Genomic DNA, 24,895 nt, shown 5'->3' with positions numbered 1-24,895 from the left:
GAAATAAAATGAATGTTCATTTAGTTTAACTTGATTTACTAAAATACTAGAACTATATTGACATATTAAAATCATATAAATGTCATATAAATATGACAAAAACAACAAATTTACACATACAAAAAAGTTCTATTGCTATAATAATTTCTCAATGATAAAATAATACTGCTACATACACTGTTTTTGTTTTGTTTTGACACCAAAATCAGATTAAATTGAACTAAAACAGATTGAAATGAGCCCTTTAAGAGATGATATGTATATAATTGGAAGTTTTTAAAATATTTGCACATTTTCAAGTCGTGTGGTAGGGGTCAAAAATCTCAGTGGACTCAATATTGAATATTTATCTCATGTTATTTACAGCATACAGTACAGATTCAGATCTTCTGCATGATATTATGTTAGATCACACATTCTCATAGATACAAAATGATAAGTGTGTTTATTTCTTCTTCTTCTGTCTCACATGTACTGCCAAAAAGGACAAAAAACACCATTAATTTCTCATAAAATAGTCTCATATCAATCCTTCTGAAGTCTTCTGAAGTCCTTTGTGTGAGGAACAGACCCCAATTTATTTTGTCTCCGCAGAAGCTCTGAAATCTCATGTTCAATTAAACAAGTCATGGCGTGTCCCGATTGAGTACAACATCTTTGTTAGTGTTTCACAGAAGAACTAAAATAAAATGGGTTTGTACGCAAGCCTGAGCAAATGGCGACAAAATGTTAACTTTTGAATGACGTCCTGCTATAAAAACACATCCTTTGCCGATTGCAACCGTTTCAGAGAATCAGTTCCACAAACAAAGACTCTTTGCCTTTTCAAATGTCTCGTCTTTTCTTAGCTGTCATTGTGTTTCTTGATCCGTGTTATCGTTACACACTGAGCTTCAAATGTTTCCCTCGTCTGTCACAAGCTTCTCTTGTTCAGTAAATTCCCCTGTTGTGGTGTGCTGTCTGTCAGCAGTGCAGGATTTTAATGAAGGCCTTGCGGAACTCGATGTTGAAGGTGGTGTAGATGACGGGGTTGACAGCGCTGTTGAGGTAACCCAGCCATGTGACAGCGCTGTAGAGCGACGGAGAGATGCAGCAGCTGCCGCAGTGAGCTTTCAGCACGTGTGTGAGGAAGAAGGGAAGCCAGCATATGATGAAGACACCTGCAGAAAACACAAACATCAAGGAGAGAAAACTACCTCAACAACTTCTGCATTTGTAAGCTGCCCTGGTTAAAAACATCACCTAGTTCAACCTCTCCTTTTAAAGGGGCTGCGTGTGAGAATTTTCTTGTATTGATCGCTTTTTGTATTGGAAATGTGTGAACAGCTTTCAACAAAACTTAAAAAAACAAGACCATCCCCGAAAGCTTGTAGACCGACTTTTAAGTGAAAGATTCGGGCCGGTTTCACTTGGAAAATCAAAAGGATTTCACACGCTTTCACACACTCCCGTGAGCCTCTCTTCCATTCTATGAAACATTGAAATGATTGCTTATATAATATTCATTTCAGGGTAATGCTGAAAGAGCTATTCTATACTGTAATGTCAATGTGTCATGCAAAGAAAAAGGACTAATTCAAACTATAGTCTAACATAGCCAGATCTATATAGTCTCAAATCTACTTTATAATCAAACTATCATAACAGTGTAATTTTAATGACCTCTTCAGTCGACATGATGACATTTTTGTAGTGTGTTTATTTTGTTATTGAGAGGAAAGCTTGCAGCACATATTAACATATTCATCTAATCATCGCTCACATCCACTTTTGTTCTGACCAACTAAGGACAAAAAAGCATTGCAGTGAATCGCGCTGATTAAATCTAACGATCACTTATCATATCACGTCAAACTGTGCAAATTATACTTTGTTCTCAAACTGTTAATGTTAACATCAGCATTGCGTGACATTTAATGCCCTTCCGATATTTATCATTGTTTTCGCACAGGCCGGTTGCAGTCTCTTTTTTCCTCCGAAGTCTTTCGCGTTTTACAACGGGTGAATCTCCAGTTGTCACTGGTGATTGTCGTTTGAACCTTTCTGGATCCGCCATCAAATTGATAAGTTTAATTATATCAAGTGCTGTGAGAAAAGGCTATAAATCTCCACCTCCAACATCCTCACACTCATAGCCTACTAGCCGAGACTCTTCTTTATGTGTACAGATGTGACGTAATGACGCAAAGACATGCTCGAATTTCCCGTGGAAATCCACCAGTACCACTGGAATTAAAAACATTATTACAAGCTTACCATTTTGAATCAAGCTAAGGCAAGCAGAGAGTTTTGAACACTGGCTGGTTATGTACTTGCTCAAACATTTATTTTGGATAATTTTTAACCAAAAAAAGCTACAGACTGTAGCTTAAAAAATGCTAGTAAATTTCACAAATAATACAAAGAAACGGCAAGTAAGACATTGAATTAAATGTGAAATTTTGAAGCAGAAATACTGAAATAGTTTTTTTTTTTAAACATAATCCATTAATCTTTGTTTGATTTATGACTTCGAATTTTTATTTTTTTGTGTAGGTGTGAAAAGGTGCCTATTAAAAAATACTGCACATTTGCACCGTTCATCTGAAGTCTAATTATAAATGTGTACGTGATAAAGTGCTGTTGAAGAAATACTGACTATCAGCACTCTTTGAATACCTCTCGTCCAATCAAATTAGAGGACTTGAACTATCGGTTGAATAATGAATATTTATTATGTCAAAAGTACTGCTGCTTAAATGTCAAGCCTAAAAGAACAAAGGGACCTAAAATCACTTATGTTCACCAGCATGTGCAGCAACTACAAACCAGCCGGAAACGCTTCTCGACTCCAAATGGAGTCCGTAGAAAGATGCTTTAATCGGAGAATAAGAAGCCAGTTTTCTTTGCCAACATGAGATATTTCAATGTGGACACTTGAAAGTGGACTCACATCAGGGTTATTATCATTAACTAAAATAAAAACTAGTAAAACATTTAAGTTAACTGAAATAAAGCTAAAATAAAATATAAATATTAGATTTAAAAAAAAAATTAAGGTAATCTAGAAATTTAGAGTTGAAGCTGGAAATATAAACTGACCTAAAATAATAAATAATTGATAGTGATACCTAAATAGTGACATTAAAAAAGCACATAAAAAACTGAACAATTAAAGCTAATTCTAAATATTAATTAAAACTATATAATACTTAAATAGCAATGACTTAAATCTCATTTTGTCCACTTTTGCTGTAATATGGTTTCAGAGAGTAAAAAAAAACTCAGCCTAAATTATTTATTATTGTTCAAAAGTAATTTCTTCACTCAGTCGTAAAGTTAAACTCACAAGTATTTTTTCTGATAGAAAACTGCAGGAAGATCTTCGAATCTCTGGTGTAGTTTGAACTTGCTCCTCACTCCTCAATCTGCTGTCAACATCTTTTCAGCCCCCCAAAAAAACCCTGGTAAGACTCTCAACTTAGAGATTACTCAAAAGTGAAGCGCACAGCAAACGTGGACTACATATTTATTTAGTTAAACTCTTTTTGAGCTTAGATCTGGACTTAAATGGCTGTAATTCATGAAAACAGACCTAAGGATGGCCTCTTTTTTTAAAGACATTGAGCAGATTTAAAAAAATATTAAGTGTAAAAAAGTTGCAAATGTAATAAACAAAACCTGTTAAATTTTATACAAAATGTATATTTTACTAAATAATTTGGACTCTAGGAAATCAAAGCCAAATGTCAAACCAAGTTGTGTACTAAATTTAAAACTGATGATAAAAAAACGAGCCCAGTATACCATTTCCATGGTTATGTAATGTCTAAGTTGTTTTAAAATTTTGAGTTAAGCTCTTGAAATATACCTAATTTATGACGATTGCTAAAATGTGTGATGGGGAAAAGGCAATAAAAAAAAAACGTGCCAAGTGTCCTGCTACCAGGACAGTCACCAGGTTAATAGTTTTTACTGTGATTTATTTGAACCTCTCACCTAAAACGATGGCGAGCATCTGTGTCGCCTTTCTCTCTTTCTGCTGCGACAGTCTTCCTCTCACTCTCTCCTTCGCCACGGCTCCTTTCTCTCTGTCTGCGTTTCTCTCCCTCCATCCGTGGGGGCCGTTCACGTTTTCCTGCAGGGTGGCCCTGCGCAGGCCGGGAACCGAGAGCGTGGAGCAGGGACGCGTGGGACGCGTGGGCCGTGCGGGACTGGAGATTTTAGCATGTCCAGGCTGCTGCGATTGCTGTGGAGGCTGCTCTCTGTCCTGACTCAGAAAACACATGGGTTCCACGTCCAGAGGATGAACCACGGCCTCTTTCACCAGTGTCTGTCACAGAGAACATGATTCACACAGACATTCACGCTAAGGAAGTGACTGAATGTGACAGGGACAGTGTGAATAGCTGTAGTGCTTTACCACTTTCTTGCGTTGCGGAGCGGCTGGAGGAGGCTTTAATATTAAAGTGCACAATTTCACATCTTCAGGATGAGTACACTTATTCTGACAAACAAAAAGAGAGAGAAAACAATGAAACAATGTGACAGTCACTAGTTAATAATTTTAATTCTAATCAAAAGGCAAGTTATATCTAGTTCAAAAGTTTTGGGTTGGTAAGACTTTTTAATGTTTTTGAAAGAAGTCTCTTATGCTGTGTGTGCACACCAAAAGCTAATTTAATTATTTGCGCAATTAGATTACATACAAAGTCAATGCAAAGACGAGTTTCGAAAAATTACGTGAGTAATCTAGAACGGGTAACGCGATGTGAATATTCGCTTCACTTTTGGTGTGCACACACCATTATACTCACCAAGTCTGCATTTATTTGATGATTAATACAGGAATATTATTACAATTTAAAATGACTTTTCTATTTTAATATACTTTCAAATGTAATTTATTCCTGTGATCGAAGCTGAATTTTCAGCATCATTACTCCAGTCTTCAGTGTCTTCATGATCCTTCAGAAATCATTCTAATATGCTGAAACATTTATTATTATCAATGTTGAAAACAGTTCAGGAGCTACATATTTTTATGGAAACTGTGATACAAAGTTTAAAAGAACAGCATTTATTTGAACTAGAAATCTTTTGCAACAATATAAATGCTACTGTCACTTTATATCGATTTGATGCATTGCTAGGGGTGTAACTGAACACAAAAAAATAATGATCCGGTACATTTCTCAGTTTTGAAGTCACGGTTTAGTACAGCAGGGGAAAAAACAAACCAGTGGTTTACTGAACAAACTATATCTGTCTTTAAATAAAAAAGTCTGTCAATATTGCTGCATCTGGCAGCAACACACACTGCAGTTTATGGTGTTGTTGGATGCAAAATATTTTAGAATAAGGTTAGAATTATTACACTCCTTCGATTTGATTGACATGCACATGCCAGCACTCGGTCATTGAAATCTGTGAAGTTAAACGTAGACTTGCTTGCTGTCAGGGTAATCCTTTATGCGAAATGGAAATATTTGCGTGAATTTGTAACATTTACAGTAAGTATTCAACCGTAATAAGTAAGTTGTGCGCTGAGGAAACAGCGTCTCAAAGCCATTAAACAACACGTGCATCTGACAGCAGATTTATGATTTAGTTTGAAGCGCATGTTTAAGACCACTTGGATCATGCACTTATATGGCAGCAGCTCACTCTGTGTCCATCTTTATTTTTCAGATGTGTTCGCAACATCAAAGTATATTGATACAAATAATATTGGGCCCTATCTTACACCCGACGCAATGCAGTGCCAAGCGTGGCGCAAGTGTTTTTTGCTAGTTTCAGCCCGACGCAGTTATCATTTTCAAGTCCTGCGCCACGTTGTTTAAATAGCAAATGCATTTGCGCTCATTTGTGCGCCTGTGGCGCTGGTCTGAAAATGAGGTGTGTTCTGGCGCATTGTTGGCGCGTTGCTATTTTGAGGCGACAGAAACAGACTGCGTCATTGACCAACTGAAACCTGGTCTAAAGTCAATGGCGCAATATTTTTTTGTTATTTAAAGAGCGTGTTAGTAATGTGCGCCTATAGGCGGGCCCACAACGCACGTACACTCTGCTTATTACACACACAGGGACGCACAGCAGCACACAAACATGCCAAATATTTTAAATAAAAGGATTACAGTGTAAAATATTATTATTGTGTACATAAAGATATGGTGGAATCCAGCTTGTCCCATAGATAGTCTGCTTGCGCACGAGCAGATCCGTTTGCGCTCTGGAGACGCGTTCGGTCTTTCCACTATCAAATTCCGTAAATAATGTAAATCGCGAATCCGCCATGGCGCGAACGCAACTAGCATTTAAAGGGAATGGGAGATGAGACTCTGATTGGTTTAACGCACATAAATCCCAAAACACACCCATTACTCATTAAGAGAATAGGGACAACCCTTTTAGACCATTTTTCCCATCATTAAAGGAGAACTCCGGTCAATTTTAACATTGAGCTCATTTTTTGGTAAATTTGGAGTGCTGTCAATACAGAGAACAACGACAAAAATCGGTGTTGCCTACACTGTTATCCTCTTTTTAAAATTTGCACCCTGTTGACTTCAATGGGGCAAGTTTTAAACCTGCTTTTAGCCTCTTAACATCCTTGATGTGTCATTACAAGTGCACAGCCATGTGAGTGATTCCTTCAGAGTGAACACAGTGAATCTGACTGCAGTAGATGTGAAAGATATTAATAAAAGTGATGCTATTTCAGCCAGCGCTCATACCTGTATTTACATCCTGTTTTCGGTCGAAGCCCACAGTAATCGATTGTCGAGTTCACACGCATAGGTTTAGTTACCTATGATCACGCGCGTGAATGGCTGTGCACTTGTAATGACACATCAAGGATGTTAAGAGGCTAAAAGCAGGTTTAAAACTTGCCCCATTGAAGTCAACAGGGTGCAAATTTTAAAAAGAGGATAACACAGTGTAGGCAACACCGATTTTTGTCGTTGTTCTCTGTATTGACAGCACTCCAAATTTACAAAAAAATTAGCTCAATGTTAAAATTGACCGGAGTTCTCCTTTAAACTAGCAAAAGTGGATTCGGACACGCCCTAAGTGCACTTGCGCCGTACGCTTTAGACCAGTGGTTCTCAGCTCCAGTCCTCGGGACCCGCTGCTCTGCACATTTTGTATGTCTCCCTTATTTAACACACCTGAATCAGATCATCAGCTCGTTAAGAGAGACTCCATGAACTGAACTGAGTGTGTCAGATAAGAGAGACATACAAAATGTGCAGAGCAACGGGTCCCGAGGACTGGAGTTGAGAACCACTGCTTTAGACCATGCACTTAGATCGTTAAAATAGGGCCCATTGTCTCATCCTAGGAGGGAAACTCAGAGTTTTAAATTACGTTCCGCACACAGAGAAGTTCCGCACTCAAAGCGGTTGAAACAAAACTTTATATTTATTATAATATTTATATGTACTGAACCGAAAGACCCTTACTGAAAGTTTTCATGATGAATACATTTACTGAAACACCTCTAATCCTTACAGAATAAATGTATTAATTTGGTTGTGTTCATGAGTGAATTGTGTTGTGGACTAGTCTCAGGTATCGGTAGTGTTCCATTATTTACAATTTCATAACGTTTGATGGCACCAACTGACATGGCATTCTCAGCGCAATGTGATGAAAATTGCTGAAATTTCAGTCAAGTTTTTTTTGCTAGACCAAAAGATGTATGCAAATATTGAACGACTGCTAAGGTTAGGGCTTAGTAAAATTCTAGTGAAAGGATATTCCCAGCACACCTTGCGAGATCTCTGTCCATCTCTGGGCTCTGGATGGAGGCCGTGTCTGCGTGAAGGTGCGGTGCGTCTGCCCCGTCTGCGCAGGACCACGCAGATCTGCACATACACCATCACGGTCACAATGAAGGGCACGTAAAAGGAAGCAACAGAGGAGTAGACCACGAAAGCAGGGTCGGCAAAGCTGCAGTCTCTCCCTTCTTGACTGGCTGATATGAAAGACAGAAAGGACAAGAGTGAATCTCATGCAAACATGCAGTTTACATCAAAATCGAACTTCTTAAGGAATATTAAAGAGGCCATATTATGCCCTTTTACAAGTCTTGATTTTGTCTTTGAGCTCTACGTTCAAAATGTTCAAAAACCACCTTATTTTTTAAATATTTTATTTCAGATCCTCTCTTCCCAGTCAGTAACGCTCTGGGGTGCATTTCCAAAAAGCACCATTAGCCAGCTATATTCGCAAGTTCCGTCGTTATCAGCATAGTTCAACGAGTTGTGTGGTTGGAACGAAAGCTCTCGAGCTGTGGTTAGAAGCATAGTTTCTAGTTTGTATTACATGTGGACTTAATAAATCCTTACCTTGAGCAAAATAAGCAAGCTGACATTCAGTACAACTTTTGTCTTTTTTTTAGAATACCTAAAAATGTCATTTAGATCTTTTAGTTTGTCAAGAGATTTAAAGCACTGTTTTTTAATAGAGAGCATGTGCGAACGAGCTCTACTATGTAAGAACGAGCCTATGATTGAATCTGGAAATAAAGCAAAATAACTGAGAAAAATTAGAAATAGTCCTCAGATGCCATGTCTGTAATTTATAGCGAAAAATCTAGCGTTAATTCGATCTCAAAGCGATTCATTAAAAGAGGTTATTACTCCTCCACGTGCGTGATGTCATAAACCAACGTGGTTGAACGACCACTTTGCAACAACATGGTTTTGGGAAACAGTCGTGACTAGCTAGTTGATTTCTTCAACGATGCATCGTACTATGGTAGTTAAGCAGCGAGTTACGTCGTTGTTTGGGAAACGCACCCCTGTTTAGTTTCTGTCTCTATGAAGCCCCTCCTTCAGAAAAGCGTAACTAATGCTGTGATTGGTCAGCTGGACCAGTGTGTTGTGATTGGTCAACCGCTTCGAGTGTCTTTGGGAAATGTCACGCCTCTTACCATAACCGCGAGTTTCAACACACTACTAACTAACTCAACCAGGCCCCGCCCCTTTAATCTGCATATGCCTTGTGTGGGAATTATTTAAATGAGGATTATTGTGACGTGTTGTTCCTGGAGTTCAGAAACAGTGCGCACTGATACAGAGAATAACTCCCTTTTGAGTGGCCTTGTGCTTTGTAACTTTGAAGACATTTTTCATGCTTCAACAGCAACACTAAAAGAAAAACTGAAAATGTAAAAAAAAAAAGAATTATAAGTTCTCCTTAAAGAAACTTTTAGACCTTGACTCAATGGGTCTTGCAAACATAATTTCACAGCGCTCACAGTGGAAGTGTCATGTTTGATGAATGCTGCATGTGTTTTTATTGTTTAAGCACCATGTGCTGGGACAATCTGTGAAGGACTCTGTGTGCAAGTGCAGATGCCACTTGAGCTGAAGAGGATCTCGCTTATTGAAATTCAGTCAGGGAGGTGTTTCGATCATCCTCCTGCTCTACGTTGTTGTCAAGGATGGTTTGACGTGGAGCATATATTTACGTATATGTATATGTACACAAGCACTAACTTTAAATAAAGACACAAATAGTGGATAAGTGGAGGCTTCTCAATACTGAGGAGCTGCAATCGCAACATATTACATTAAAGATTGCCTTGAAACATGCAGCATTATTCAATGCGTTTGAGTAATTTCCACTGAAACAGGAAGACATGGCGGGACAATAGTGCCAATAGTGTTTAGTTTATATCATAGCTTGTTTATATCACAGCTTCCGATACGTTTTCTGGTCTGCACCGACTCGATACGCATATGATCCGCTCTGTGCTATCGTGTCTCTGGACCCGAGCTGCGGGGGTTCACGTGACACTAACGTGAAACCAGACTTCATTCACCCCAATGGAAAGCATATTTACACTGTCTGAATCGTTCATATCCCCTATATAGTGCACTATGTGCCATTCACCATGTAGAAAATAGTAAATGTGTCAAAAAAGTGACTGATTTTAGCTGCAGCTTCAGCGTCTATTCAGCTTCAGATTCTAGAGAGCATTTGATTGGACAGAAAATCTATTGAGAAGCTGAAGTGCAGAGTGATGTCATCTAAATCACTGATCTATTGGCGGAAGTGAGAGACTGACAGTTTTGAAGGCTTATATCTTCTAAATGTGAATTTTGTCATTGATTAGGAGCACAATAGCTTATAAATAACAGTAAGGCTAACACATTCATACTAAAAGCCCCAAAAAAGGGGACTTTAAGCATAACTAAACTGAACTAATGGAACTAATTCTTTGAACAGCTGATATTTTAATATCACTGATTTAGTATTATAGTTTTTGATAATAGTTTGAACTACATTTTATTTTTACATTCTCCGTTTTAGTTTTAGTAATTTTGAGTGCTTGTCATTAGTTTTTTTTTAGTTTTTTTTATATGTCTGTATTGTTTTTATTACGTTTTAGTTATTTTAGTACTTCAACTTAAACTAAACAAAAATAAGAAATTTTGCCTTTGATACGGTAAAACCGACACTATCGTTAACGTTCATATAACAGTGTGTCAAATGCCGAGGAAGCCTCCGGAGCTGAAATCCATACTTGGTAATGGACGTTTTGTTTCTGACATGAACTGTAAGTGGTTAACCAATCACAACAGGCTGAGCCAACTGACCAATCAGAGCAGAGTAGGCTCTTGGAAAGGAGGGGTTTCGAGAGACCGGATCCTTGTTCGAACCATTTCAGTGAGAAAAGAGGTGATGTGCAATGTATATTACCAATGAAACAGAATGTAGAGCAAATGGAGACTTTTGCATTGGCACACAATCTGAAAAAATGACTAACAATAAATGCATAATAATTTACAGTGTGACCCATCCTTATGATTCCCACTGAGCTAAAAAGACATTTTTTAGGGATTGCCCGGAGGCTGTGTTCTTTGGAGGGATATTGGGATTTGCTCTTATTTCCAAATCCTTGTCACATCATATCATACTGAGTCACATGACAGTGTATGATTAGCTGATCTTTAGAGCTTTAACACAAAGGAAAACACACATATTGCTTGGAGTGCAGAAATGATAATTATGCACGGAGGGAAACCTCATTACAAGTGCATGAATCCAGCCAAGTCCCTTTGGATGGAAATCAGCACAAAAGTTCACTCTGCTGTTTCAACCAATGAAGTTCACGAAAACTCTGACAGTGGTCAGGCTCATAGGATGGAACTAGAGAGCTGGAGCAAGAGAAATTTTATATTAAACTCGACAGGTTTTGAGCAGCGATGAAGGTTTCACTGTTTTAAAAGAATTTCATCTCTTTAAACTAACCCACATTCAAGTGTTGATAAAAAAGAATGCATGAAGCTAGAATAAAATGTTTTTTTTTGTTTAAAAGCAGATGGCTTTATTCTTTCAATTCACATATTGCAGATATTCAGATATTCATACAACAAAATATTCTGGGGGCCATGACACTTTTGTGAAAATTATCAAAAATGCTGGCGGTGGCTGGCAACTTTTCAAAAACGCTGGCGGGGAAAGAGTTAAATGTAAGTTATTCAACATTAAACTTTTCAAAGGCAATTTGTTTAACTGAATAAGCTGTATTTAACTGTCTTTTTTGCACTTTTTCCTCACTCATACGCACATTTTAATTTTTGCCAATTTTTTCCTTTTGATTATTACTGTTGCCTGTGTTATTACAGTGGTCACTCTGCAAATGATTTTAACCCAGCAATATAGTAATAGCTATAACAATAGTAACAATAGTTGAGCATTTAAAACTGCTAAAAACAGAAAAACATTTGGTTGTTTTTAAGCCATAATTTTTTAGTGAACTGTTGCTATATGTCAAAGAATTGCATGAAGATTCTCTTTTTGAGTTTCACAGAAGATCATATGAGTTCTGAGTGATTTTAAGGACATTCTTTTGATGTTGAGTGTACATATAAAAGAAAACAAAGCACTACGATTCTATCAATACAGTTTCCTCATAAACTAGTAACAATGTCCAGGTAAGTGTTTTGTACCTGTGTTATTGAGACCAAACAGCAGCGGGCAGGAAATGGCAAATGACAGGAACCAGACGATAGCGATCATCAGCGCGACCCGTCTTCTGGAGCTGTAGCGCGTGTTGTAGAGTAATGGCATGGCCACGGCCGTGTACCTGCACATCGACACACAACACGTTTAGATGAATATGCAACAAGCTGCTGTTGAAGTGAAATGCAGACGTGTTTTCAAATTACAGGTGTACCAAATAAAATATTATGTCACATTGATGACATACAAGACAGATAGTCAGGCTATGTTCAGAAGGGAATACTAGTTCCCTTTCGTTCAGTCACACAAATGGGGTTTCGCTTAGAAGGAGATAGGAGATAAACCTATGGCTCAACCTGGCTGATATGCGAGAGTCTGAGCGAACCCGTTTCCTCGACTCTCCCATATCCCAGGCTGGCCTTTTCGGCGGCGCGGTCGAGGACTTCACCCAACAGTTCTCAGCCACCCAGAAACAGACTGAGGCCATCAAGCATATACTGCCCCAGCGGCCAGCTGCTGCCTCCACCTGACCGCCGGCACAGTTGCCTCTGCCTCTGTCTCTGCCTCTGTCAGAGCAGGCCCCAGTGGAACGCACGTCCTTCCCTGGTCTCCTCTGTCAGGACGCGGCTTATGACCATGCCCCCACACAGGGACACTCCGCCTCCCATGTCCGGGCCAGTCATTCCGCCTTGCTGCCCCACTGAGGGTACGTCTGTGGTTCGCATGACCCCGCTGGTTCAGTTCTTGGGAGCCTGGCTAGAGCTTCCCAACCTGTCTCGCTGGCTATCGAGAACCATCAGGCTCGGCTATGCGATTCAGTTCACACAATCTCCTCCCCGCTTCCGGGGAGTCCGCTATACTATGGTCGGTGGCAATGCTCCTGTCATGCGTGCGGAGGTCGCTACCTTACTGGCGAAAGGTGCGGTCAAGGTTGTCCCTCCAGCCGAAATGAAGTCCGACTTCTACAGCCCTTACTTGTACCGAAGAAAACCGGTGGGTTACGGCCAATCCTGGACTTGCACGTCTTGAACCGATTCCTTCACAGGCTCCCGTTGAAAATGCTAATGGCCAAACGAATTTTCGAATGTGTTCAGCCACAGGATTGGTTTGCAGCGATCGACCTGAAGGATGTGTACTTTCATGTCTCCATTCTTCCTCGACACAAACCGCTCCTACGGTTTGCTTTCGAGGGGCGGGCATACCAGTACACGGTTCTCCCATTCGGGTTAGCCCTGTCTCCTCACGTCTTCACGAAAGTCGTCGAGGCAGCCCATGTGCCGCTACGGCAACACAGGGTTCGCATCCTGAACTATCTCAACGACTGGCTGATTCTAGTTCACTCTCGAGACCAGGTCTGCGAACACAGGGACCTAGTGCTCCGGCACCTAGCCCGCTCGGGCCTTCGGGTCAACTGGGAAAAGAACAAACTCTCCCCTGTGCAGGGGATCTCTTTTCACGGTATGGAAATCGACTCGGTCGCCATGTACGCACAGCATACAAGCAAGCGCGTGCAGTCACTGCTGACTTGCCTGAGACAATTCGAGGGCAAGAGAGCAGTTCCACTTACTGGAAGTTCCAGTTATTTCAAAGGCTCCTGGGGCATAAGGCATCCTCATAAGGCACCGCTTGGACTGCTTCATATGAGACCGCTTCAGCACTGGCTTCGCGATTGAGTCCCGAGATGGGCATGGCAACAGGGCACGCTCCGGGTACCAGTTAGTAGGGCCTGCCGTCAGACCTTCACCCATGTTCGAACCTCAGCTTTCTACGGGCCGGAGTACCCTTAGAACGAGTTTCCAGGCATATTGTTGTATCAACAGATGCCTCTGCCATGGGCTGGGGTGCCATGTGCAATGGACATGCAGCTGCGGGATCCTGGACAGGTCCCCAGCACCTCCTGCATGTCAATTGCCTCGTACAATTGCCAACACATACTAGTCCGGACACACAACACGGCATACATCAACCGGCAAGGTGGTCTACGTTCCCGCCGTATGTCGCAACTCGTCCGCCATTTCCTCATATGAAGTCATAAGCGTCAGAGGTCGCTTTATGCCGTTCACGGGAGATCAAGGAGGACGAGGAGCAGGTAATTTTGGTTACGCCTCACTGGCCCACCCGGACTTGGTTCTCCGAACTGGTGCTCCTCGCAACAGCCCCTCCCTGGCCAATTCCTCTGATACCTCCTTTCTCAGAGACAGGGCACCTTCTGGCACCCTTGTCCCGATCTATGGAACCTACACGTATGGCTTCTGGACGGGACGAGGCAGGTTTGAGTACCCTACCACCTCAGGTGGTGGCTACCATCACTTCCGCTAGGGCCTTGTCTACTCGACACGCCTATGCGTTGAAGTGGAACCTCTTCGTCACCTGGTGTTCTTCTCACCGAGAAGACCCTAGAAAATGCCCAATTGGGTCCATGCTCTCCTTCCTCCAAGAAGGGTTGGAACAAAGGCTGTCTCCTTCCACCCTCAAGGTTTACGTGGCCAATATCTCTGCGCACCATGACCTCCTGGAGTCGAAAACAGTGGGTCAGCACGACCTGGTCATCAGGTTCCTGAGGGGAGCCAGGAGATTGAAGCGCTGCCCTTGGAGGCGGCAGACCCAGCCTTGGCACTGCTCTGTCCAGTATGCGCCCTCCGTGCCTACGTAGACAGAACGCAGTGTTTCAGGACCTGAGACCAGCTCTTTGTCTGTTATGGTGTTTAGCTGAAGGGAAAGGCTCTCTCCAAGCAAAGGTTGTCTCACTGGATAGTGGATGCCATTGCCTTGGCATACCAGCAGCAAGGTCGGGGTTCGGGCACACTCCACTTGGAGTGTGGCTTCCTCTTGGGCCTTGGCGCATGGCGCCTCGCTAACAGACATCTGCAGAGCTGCAGGCTGGGCGACACCCAACACATTCGCGAGATTCTACAATCTCCGAGTGGAGCCAGTGTCCTCCCATGTATTCGCTTCAAGTAGCCGGTAACTAGGATCTGCTCTGTGTCATCGCTTGCTCGCCATTCCACTCCTCGGACTGGATACATGCGATATTCTCCTCAGGTGAGTTTCTCCAAGAAGCCCTGAGTTCCTCCAGCACTGTTGACGTCAACGCCAGAGTTATGCCTGCGGCAGCTTTCGTGTTGGCTAGGTGCCTCCATGTGCATGGTTCCCCCCCTTGGATGACCCCCACATGTGTATTTCCACTGTAAGCCTCTCTGAGCGTGTGTCTTTCCCTTGGCAAGCCACCTTGCCACCCCTGGGGTTGAAAGATTCCACCCTGCAGCCACAGTGCTTCAATCAATATGATGAATCCTCTATTGCATTTGTCAATCTATACACATCAATAACATGAAGGAAACAAACAAAGGCCATTTTGATGGAGTGGAGGGCATTTCATTTTAAGTCGGGTTATTTGAGAAAATAAAACCCAAGACACAATAACGACCACAGAATATCTTTAAAAGTCTGCCGAACACTTTATAGAAATGTCTTTTAACTACAACACAAAGCAGATTCATTTATTGAAAAGTTTAAGGTGTCTGTTCTAAAGGTTGTGCACCACATGAAAGTCTTTCAGAAACTAATTTAAAGCCCTTTTTTTGTGTTGAGTAAGAATAGCACCACTGTCCTCTCATTTAAGCCTTTTCATGTAGAAATACTGTGATTAGTCAAAACTTAAACCGCTTCTGAATATACTGTATGAAAATGTGGATTTGAATAAGAGGGGCAGTTTTCTTTTTACCACATTCTCAGGTACAGTAATGATGCTTTACGCTTATATAACAGCCAAGCATCATCCACAATGCTGAGAAGTGAACCACATCTGCAGCTCGTTTCTATAGGCCTATAAGTTATTCATGCACATCGACTTTAATGTACTTCCAATTTTCCAGCACATTTCCAGAGATGGTTTAATGAGGAGCAGCATTCACTAAAATTCCCCGCAAGGGAAAAAAGTGCCTCTAACACACTGCAGGATTTATAATTCATAATCTCCTCTGCCTTGCAAGCACGTAATTGCCTGGAGTGCGCCTAAACCAAAGATAAATTCAGGTCTAGCAAAGCTCCAAACAAACGCTGAGGCAAAACAGATTAGGAAATTGTTAAAATGTTAATCAGAATCATTCATATTTTTATTTTAAAAAAAACAACAAAAAAAAAACCCGGACCTCGCTTTGGCTGTTAGTCAAAGAGTCAACTGGGATGTAAATGGGATGGTGAATGAATGGGTCACCTATCGATGCTGATGGCACATAAGTTGAGGATGCTGGCAGTGCACATCATGACGTCCAGGGTGAGCAGAATGTCACAGTGGATCCGACTGAACCTCCATTCACCCACAACCTGTACAAACACATATGTTCTCGTTAGACATCAAACATCAGTGCTTTTTGAAATATCAGCAAACCTCTGTTGTGCAGCACTTTGTCAGGATTTGTTTTCTAATTTTCATTTTGTTACATTTTAAAAGTGTAATTAAATGGTTCAAGTTTCATGCATTCATTTGCTAATACCACCATGTTTGATAATAAATTAAATCATAAATTTAGAAAAGTTGAAACAGAATTTCTGAATTTTTTATAGGACTCTACTATTTAAAAAAATTAAAAGTTAAATTGTTTAGTTTTTCTAAAATTTAATTATTAATAGTTTTAGGGATTCAATTGATTAGACATGATTTTTGATTATTTCAATCTAATTAAACCATGAGAAAAATTAATCAAGAAAATTTTAAATGTAAAACAGAATTTGAAAAAAAAAAAAACTGATTTCATAGGGCATAGAAAATATAGCCTATTTTTTATTAAACTTTTATTAAAATTGTTGTTAAATTGTATAAGATTCAATTTTAGACTTGCATTTTGATAACTAAAATGGAATCCAGAAAAATTAAGAAGAAAAAAATGGAAAAATAAATAAATAAAATAAAATAGAATTTTGGAAATATATAAACAGATTCCATAGAGGGCACTACTTATGTGCTTATCAGGGTTCCAACTACATGCAATTACCAATTAAATTGACCAATTAGTACGTCTACTGACCTCCAGATAGACGCCCCAGGGCATCACCAATGTGGCCAAGAGCATGTCCGACACGGCCAGTGACACAATGAGGTAATTGGTGGTCGTCTGCAGCGCTTTCTCTCGGGACACGGCCACACACACCAGCACGTTACCGAACACCACGCAAAAAATCAGCAACACCAATAACACAGCGTAAAAGTTATATGGCGGTGAGGAGGGAGATGGAGCCACGGAGCAGTTTGAATGTGGGAGAAACGAGGACAGGGATGGAGAGATGGAGGAAAACGCCATGGAGGAAAGAGCTGGAGATGAATTCAGGGTTGGGGAGGCGATGGAGAAGTTGTCTTCAGTTATGTCGAGAAAAGGCATTATGCAGCTCCTCTGGGCACCTGGGAAGACAAAGGATGTTAAAACTATTCAAGTAATAGTTCAGCCAAAAATTACAATTGTCTCATTATTTATTCATTAACCATTTTGCAAAGCCCTTATTTCCCATGGGCACATGTGTAACTGGTTTATTACATCAACACCTTGTCAATAAGCTGTTAGGAGAAACGCAAACATCCCTTTGATCCATATTATTAACAATATACACTGTAAGAAAAAAACAACAACTAAAAGGTACTGGAAATGTTCTGCCACAAAGTTTATGGACATTTACTTTAACGCAATTCAATGCATGATTAAAAATAGGCTACGGAAAATTCCTTTAGATCAACACAGTACATTGTGCTCTATTTTTACTTTTCTAAGACTGAACAATATAATTCATTTCTTTTATATTAAGGGAATGGTTAATTGTAATCAACTGCATAAAAAATATTGTGTTTTCTGCTTACCATTACCGGTGATTCACTGCCTATAGAATATTATGTCATTGAATCACTGGCAAACAAACGACATTCTTTTAAACTGCAACTGTTTATTTAAAGCATTACTCTTGAATGCAATTTCTGGGTTAGTTCACCCAAATATGAAAATTCTGTCATTAATTACTAGGGGTGGAACGGATCGCAGACGGGTCAAGAGAGTTTCAGATAGAGCTTGAACACCGAATTGTGATCCCTCTTTCGCGATTCCTTGACCTCGAACGGACACATACACACAAAATGATGTCTAAATACCCGTCTCGGTAAGTATTCTCTCGGTTATGTCATAAGTGAACAGTTGAGAAAGAAACTGGATGTTTGTTTGTCAGTTTTTTCGGTCCGTGCAGTCAGTCTTAAAGCACACATTTAATATTCCTACTGTTGTCTGTATCATTAATGTCAATAAAACAACAAAATACAGCTTTAACAAAAATGAAACTATTAATTTCTACAGTTAACAAATAGTGTTATTTTACATTTAGGCTTAATTATTAATTTTTGTACCTGAATACTACTGTTAGACTTTGTAACTTTGTTATTTAGCATTCATCTCTGCTTGTAATTTGTGTATTTGTTCTTATTTTATTACCGGCTGTTCACTTGTTTTTAATAATGTTTGAACTTTATCAGTTAGGCTAGTAGTTTTTGATGTAGTATCAAAGAACTTCAAGTAAGCTTTAAGTAATAAATGAAAAGTAAAGTTACGTTAAGTAAAGTTTGTTCTCATGCGTTAAGCAAGTATGGTTGAGCTTCTGTTTATGTTCGCTTATCAATGTTTTCAACAAAACTGCTTAATTCATAAGGATTAGTTTTACGATCTCTTTATTAACTTTTTGAAGCATCAAAGTGGTAGTTGCATAGCTGTCAATGGAGGGACAGAAAGCTCTTAGATTTCATCCAAAAAAATCTTTATTTGTGTTCAGAAGATGGTTTGGAATGATATAAGGGTGAGTAATTAATGACAGAATTTTCATTTTTGAGTGAACTAACCCTTTAAATTATTTTCCCAGCATGCACACACATGCACGATCAGGCCTTCAGTGCATTACAATGCAACTTTTCATTACTTTTCCAAGCACTTCTATGAAAGTGGCGCCCAACGTGGGGACTAATTGCATTGGCAGTCTGCTCTGTGGCATCAAGAGCTTTGCTCAAGGAAACATATGTAAAGCTACAATGAGGTAAAGTCAGCACGACTGCAGTTTCATACAGAACAGTCACGCATGAGTCATGTAACAGCAGGTTTTTAATCTAATAGTCTATTGAAACTATTTAACCAAAAACACCGTTGCCTTGGAAGCACTTGATCGCATTTGAGATATACATACTGGGAACTATATTCTCAGAAGGCGAAGCACTGCTACTTGCTCGCAGCACCTGAGAAGCCCCGTGGTGAGGAGCAGAGAGTTCGCTCAGAGTTGGAGTAAATCACTCCACAGAAGTAGCAGTGCTTCGCCTTCTGAGAATATAGTTCCCAGTATGTGTACGGTTAGAAGATGGCTGTGTCTCATGTGACCTTATTTGTACACGCTGTGACTATAGAAATCACAACATGTAAATAGGAAAATGTTGGTGTTATTTTGTCACTTATTGGGAGCAGTATGCTAGCTGGAGCCGTTTACCTCCAGTCTTTGTGCTAAGCTAGGCTAGCGGTGGGTGCGTTAGACAGAGTTACGGCACGCACGAGAAGGGTATGTATGGACTTATCTAACTCTGGGGGATAAGGGGAATAAGCTAAAGTCCCAAAAATTCGGCGTGTTCCTTTAAAGGAGTATAAATCAATGCACACATTCACAACGATACTAAGTCCACGGGTAAACACTGCATTTACAAAGCAATTTATGCAGCTTCAAATAGCACAACACATCTTTTCAGGGTTCATTGAGACCATCATCCCAACACTAAGATGTTTCTTAGGGCAGCAGTTCATTTAAACGAATTATGCAAACGAGGTTGCAGCTGCGCGGCAGTGAAGCGGACGGTCCGACCCTGATTAAAGGGAAAGCGGCACTCGACACACTATGCAAAAGGGAATCTATATTAGCTTCTGTTCTCATCCTCACGCCTGTTAATCAGGAATCACTCAGGACAATACACACTAATGAGAGCTCTCGTATCTGTATTTCATTTGACCGTTGATGAATCTGTCATTACAGAGACACAAACACTGATGAGAAAATGATGCATGTGTGATAATTAAGTATTAGCTAATGAATGTATGCACTCAAAAATTAATAGCTCTGCATGCAGTTTGATTCTGCAGTGGAATAATCGCTTCCTAATCTAATAATCACCTCCATCTCCTAAAAATGTCTGCAGCTGATGATCAGTTTTAATCGCTACGTCTCAATCCTCATGAAAACCACGTTGCACTTCAAACCAGAAATAAAAAAGAAACTGAATTGGACTATTTATATATTTTTTGCATTGTGACATTATTTTAATGACAATTAAGCACAGTGCACACTTTCTCCTAGGTCACTCTAAATTTCATTTATATTCATAAAATATTTTTTACTGTATAGAAATCACTAGCATAATGCATTTTACATAAAATTATTAATGATTAATGATATTTTTTCCAATATTACAGAAATGAAGAGCTTTTGCAGAACATTACTGATACTGAGAAAAAACAAACACCCCTCACACATCTGAAATATTACGGAAAACGAACCAAAATCCTGCATGCCTGATGCAGTTCACATGACCAAAAATGGCAATGAGTAGGTAATTATAAAATGACAATTAGGAGGAAAATGTGCATAATTGTCATAAAAATCATCTTACAATAAAACGGGATATTCAATGAGAAAGAAAATGTGTAGGTCAGGACTTGATTTGAACTAATTGATTGGATGTTGAAAGATGTCTCTGTATGACAGGGGTCAGCTGAAGTCGTTTCAGAGAGAGAGAATTTGCATGAAACATTGTGAAGACAATCATTCTCATTAAAGGGTTAGTTCACCCAAAAATGAAAATTCTGTCATTAATTACTCACCCTCATTTCGTTCCAAACCCATAAGACTTTCGTTCATATTCAGAACACAAGATCTTTTTGATGAAATCTGAGAGCTTTCTGTCCCTCCATTGACAGCTACGCAACTACCACTGTGATGCTTCAAAAGTTCATAAAGAGATCGTAAATGAATGAGGTCATATGAATTGAGCTTTATAAACAGATTGAATTTAGGCTTTTATGCACATTTAAACATTGATCAGTGAACTTAAACAGATGCTCAACCGAAGCTGACTCACAAGAACAACTTCACTGATTCTTGCTGAAGCTCAAACGTGCTGCGTAACACGAGAATGAACCTCATTGGTTCTTGCTGAAGCTCAAACGTGCTGCGTAACACGAGAATGAACCTCATTGGTTCTCGCTGAAGCTCAAACGTGCTGCGTAACACGAGAATGAACCTCATTGGTTCTCGCTGAAGCTCAAACGTGCTGCGTAACACGAGAATGAACCTCATTGGTTCTCGTTGAAGTTCAAACGTGCTGCGTAACACGATAATGAACCTCATTGGTTCTCGCACGCCAAGCGAACATGCTTGAGCTTCTGTTTATCACAACCGATGTGTGAGTTGATGAATGTTTAAATGTGAATATAAAAGCCTAAATTTAATTTGTTCCTCATACACGGTCGAGTCTCTTCAGGAAATTTGGACTAAACCACTCAATTCATATGGATTAGTTTTACGAACTTTTTGAAGCGTCAAAGTGGTAGTTGCGTAGCTGTCAATGGAGGGACAGAAAGCTTTCATTTTCATCAAAAAGATCTTCATTTGTGTTCCGAAGAAGAACGAAAGTCTTACAGGTTTGGAACGACATGATGGTGAGTAATTAATGACAGAATTTACATATTTGGGTGAACTAATCCTTTAAAACCAGGAATGTACAAGAACTCAAACAGAGTGATTTCATGTTCAACGTAATGATCATAAAAACAGGCTGCAATATGAAGATGATCTTGACAGGTTTCATGAGATGCAAGAGTGTTTGAGCGTGGCGTTGTTCAAGGCCAATGTGGAGGAGCTCAGATTAATCTTTAACGGGTCAGAGATGGCCAGTAATAAGGTTTCTCATCTGCTGCAGGGGAATGTGTCACTCATTTCCAATGCCTTGACGGCTTCATTAACCACCGCAGAGCTCAAATTCAGATCCATATTTTAGCACTTCTACCAGTTATTGAACAACAAAGATCTTTCATAAAGTTTAATAGATGAATGAAAATATGAATGATGTGTAGTTGTAACTATATAAACATTGACACATAATGTGCATGAAATAAAACCACAAATACTGTAAATATATATATAGACATCTGATTATTGCATCGTATATGCGAGTAGCAGATAATGCATGAACTACAGAAGTGAAATCCTGGCAGCATTAGAGTCAGTGATTGTCCACAGATGCACCATTGTTGCATAGAAAATGAGCAGCTTTTTAAGCTCTGTTTGCATTTAATGCGCCCGGTTTTTGTTTTGCTGTTATGTGACAATTCCTCTGATCAGGGCCGCAGGGATGCGCACAAACCCATACAACTAACACCTCTACAAATGTTATTACAGCACCAGACAAGTGATCAAGAGCCAGATGAGGGAAGGGTTTTCTTTTTGCTTAGGAAAGCTATTGAAATTTGCATCATAAATATTAATGCAAGACAAAAAGCAAAAGGAGAAAAAATAAACAAATAACTGGAGAAAAAGGAAACAAAATGTAGACATACAGTAAAGTATGATAAAATAATAAAATATTTAAAACTGAAAGGGTGGTCACAGCTCACAATATTTTGGATTTTGCACTATTTTTTATGTGACTAATCAAATTGAGTCTCATTGATCAGATGGCTCTTCGTACAGATTTTCTTTCTCCATTGAAGGATCCTTATCCCTTTGGAGAGATTCTCGCATTCATCTCGGTTTTCATTTAAACTTTCTTCTCAAATATGTAATTGTTAGTAATGAAAACCTTTGGATTAAATTAAAAACATTTAAAGCAGGGTCTCAGACTTTAGACCCAACCATTAGGCTACTTTACTGTAGAACATCAATTTTTTATGAATAATAATTAAAATAAAAAACATCGAATTTTGAATCACAGACACAAAGAAAGTATATAGAAATAATTAATTTCATGTGTAAGTGACAATATTAATTATGAGGTTTGACGATTTTTATCAGTGAAATTGAATCATACAGAAAAAAAAAAAAAATCTATGTAGGCTAATAATTGGAGATATAGAGTAGACCATACAGGGCAAAGTGCCACTTTTTATTTTACTCCTGTGAATATTTTTTAGGGTGTTTATTCTTAAATACAGTTCCCAATAGTGGGGCATGTTGTCACAATGAGAACCTGCTTATTATAGACTTTTCAGCTAAATTTAATGAGTAAAGCGACTATGAAAGACAAAATTCATGAAACATCATTATGTAACACATATCAAACTATTGCTTTCGCTAAATAATATTGTAATAAATCTATTGACTGAAATTAGCCTACAACATATGACACGTGACAACTCGCCCCGATCTTTTAAACATAAAAAAACCCTGTCCTGACTTCTTGTCTTGTATTTCATTGTTCACTTGATACTCAACTGATACTATTACAAAAATACAACATGTTTTTAGGACAGAAATCACTCTAATTCAAGAGTTTAAATCCAACATACAAAATCCGAAGTTGAGTTACAGACCTTGTGACAACTTGCCCCGTGCTCAAAACGCGCAGAACGAGAAAAATATGTAGAATAATGAGGTAAAGTGACTTACTGTCATTTAGCAGGAGCTTCTCACGCATCTCAACAGTCCTACAATGAGACAACAGATATTGCTTTCATATTAATGGAGAATCAGAATAAAGATATGATTGAGAAGCTGCAGATGAAGTAATCCTGCACATTGCAGCAGATGCACCTGATCTTCTGCTCCTCACAGGCGCGCGCCTCCTCCCGCCCAGCCAACCGCTGCTGCTGGTTATCCATCCGATTTATATCCATTTACATTAACAGTTAATTAAATAAATAGTGAAAAGACGTATCTAAATAAAGATCCATAATAACTCAAGCAGCTTTATTTCTCCTCATGACGGGAACAGAAGTGGCGATAAACTAATAACGTTTATTTATTTGCATAGATTGTCAGTTCAAATCGAAATAAACTGTTTAAACTGTGTTTGTTTAATTTTTTTTGACTGTATGAGCGGTTGATGGTGACTGCACATTTTAAGCTAACGCGCCGCCATGAAGCGCTAAGAGCCATATAACTCAAGTGGTTTATTTCTCCTCATGACAGGACCAGCGGTGGCGGCAAAAAAAATCGAATAAAAAAATAAAATAAAACTAATAGCGTTTATTTATTTTCATCGATTGTCCGTTTAAATCAAAAGAAACAGTGATAATTTAATTTGTTTAAAATGTTTGATTGGATTAGCTGATCACCTCGAGGTCAGAGCCGTTAAAAAATGCACAGGTGACCACTCATTTTAAATTAAGGCGGGAAAAGAGAAGAGTAGAGAATGAAAGACTGACAGACAGATAAAATGACAGATATGAGACTGGCAGATATATAAAGATACATACAGAAGCGTTAATGCTTTCATGTTTCCAGGAATCAGAGAACATTATGGGATAATTTTTGTGCCTTTAAAATTGAACATAACTTTTCAAGAAATGAACGAAAATATAAATTGAAACTTAATAAAATGTCTTTGAAATCGAAAAAAAAAAAAAAAAAAAAAAACAGGCAAAATTTTTGACTTTGTTTTTAATACACTGCATGTTTTACTAACTTTTTTCACTTTTTTCTTTCGCTGATCTGTACTTACAATACGCTTCCAGAGTTTTCATTTAGCTTCTGAAGTTTTCGTTTGCGCTCCCTGAGTTTTCGTTCGCCATTCTGGCATATAACTCTCGTGGGGGCGGGGCTAACAGCGGTATGTTCTCATTGGCTACTGAGTTTTTGATTGACAGATTCTTGACCTGGAAGTGAAGACTTCAGTGTTGTGTTTACATGTGAGGTCTGTAAGGGCTTCCTATTTCATTTT

General features: G+C 39.3%; 1 protein-coding gene across 3 annotated transcripts; it reads right to left on the bottom strand.

Annotated features, from left to right (window-relative positions):
• Window positions 1–321: 321 nt before the first annotated feature.
• Window positions 322–23,853, bottom strand: drd2l (dopamine receptor D2 like). 3 transcript variants are annotated; one of them, XM_079894320.1, is made up of 9 exons: window positions 23,767–23,853; window positions 23,623–23,683; window positions 16,989–17,359; window positions 16,178–16,287; window positions 11,949–12,085; window positions 7,755–7,960; window positions 4,403–4,486; window positions 3,979–4,312; window positions 322–1,160 (listed from the first exon to the last, which is right to left on the bottom strand). In XM_079894320.1, the coding sequence occupies exons 2-9, from the start codon at window positions 23,648–23,650 to the stop codon at window positions 964–966; spliced, it is 1,467 nt and encodes a 488-aa protein (XP_079750446.1). In that variant the 5' UTR covers window positions 23,651–23,683; window positions 23,767–23,853; the 3' UTR covers window positions 322–963. The 3 variants fall into 3 exon arrangements, with proteins under 3 accessions (XP_079750446.1, XP_079750444.1, XP_079750445.1); XM_079894318.1 differs by having other exon boundaries at window positions 23,623–23,660; XM_079894319.1 differs by having other exon boundaries at window positions 4,406–4,486; window positions 23,623–23,660.
• Between the last annotated feature and the right edge of the window lie 1,042 nt (window positions 23,854–24,895).

Source organism: Squalius cephalus (genome assembly GCF_949319135.1).
Source record: "Squalius cephalus genome assembly, chromosome: 15".
NCBI classification, from domain to species: Eukaryota; Metazoa; Chordata; class Actinopteri; order Cypriniformes; family Leuciscidae; genus Squalius; species Squalius cephalus.
The sequence above is the reverse complement of the archived record's forward strand: the minus strand, read 5'-3'. Positions and strand labels throughout refer to the sequence as shown.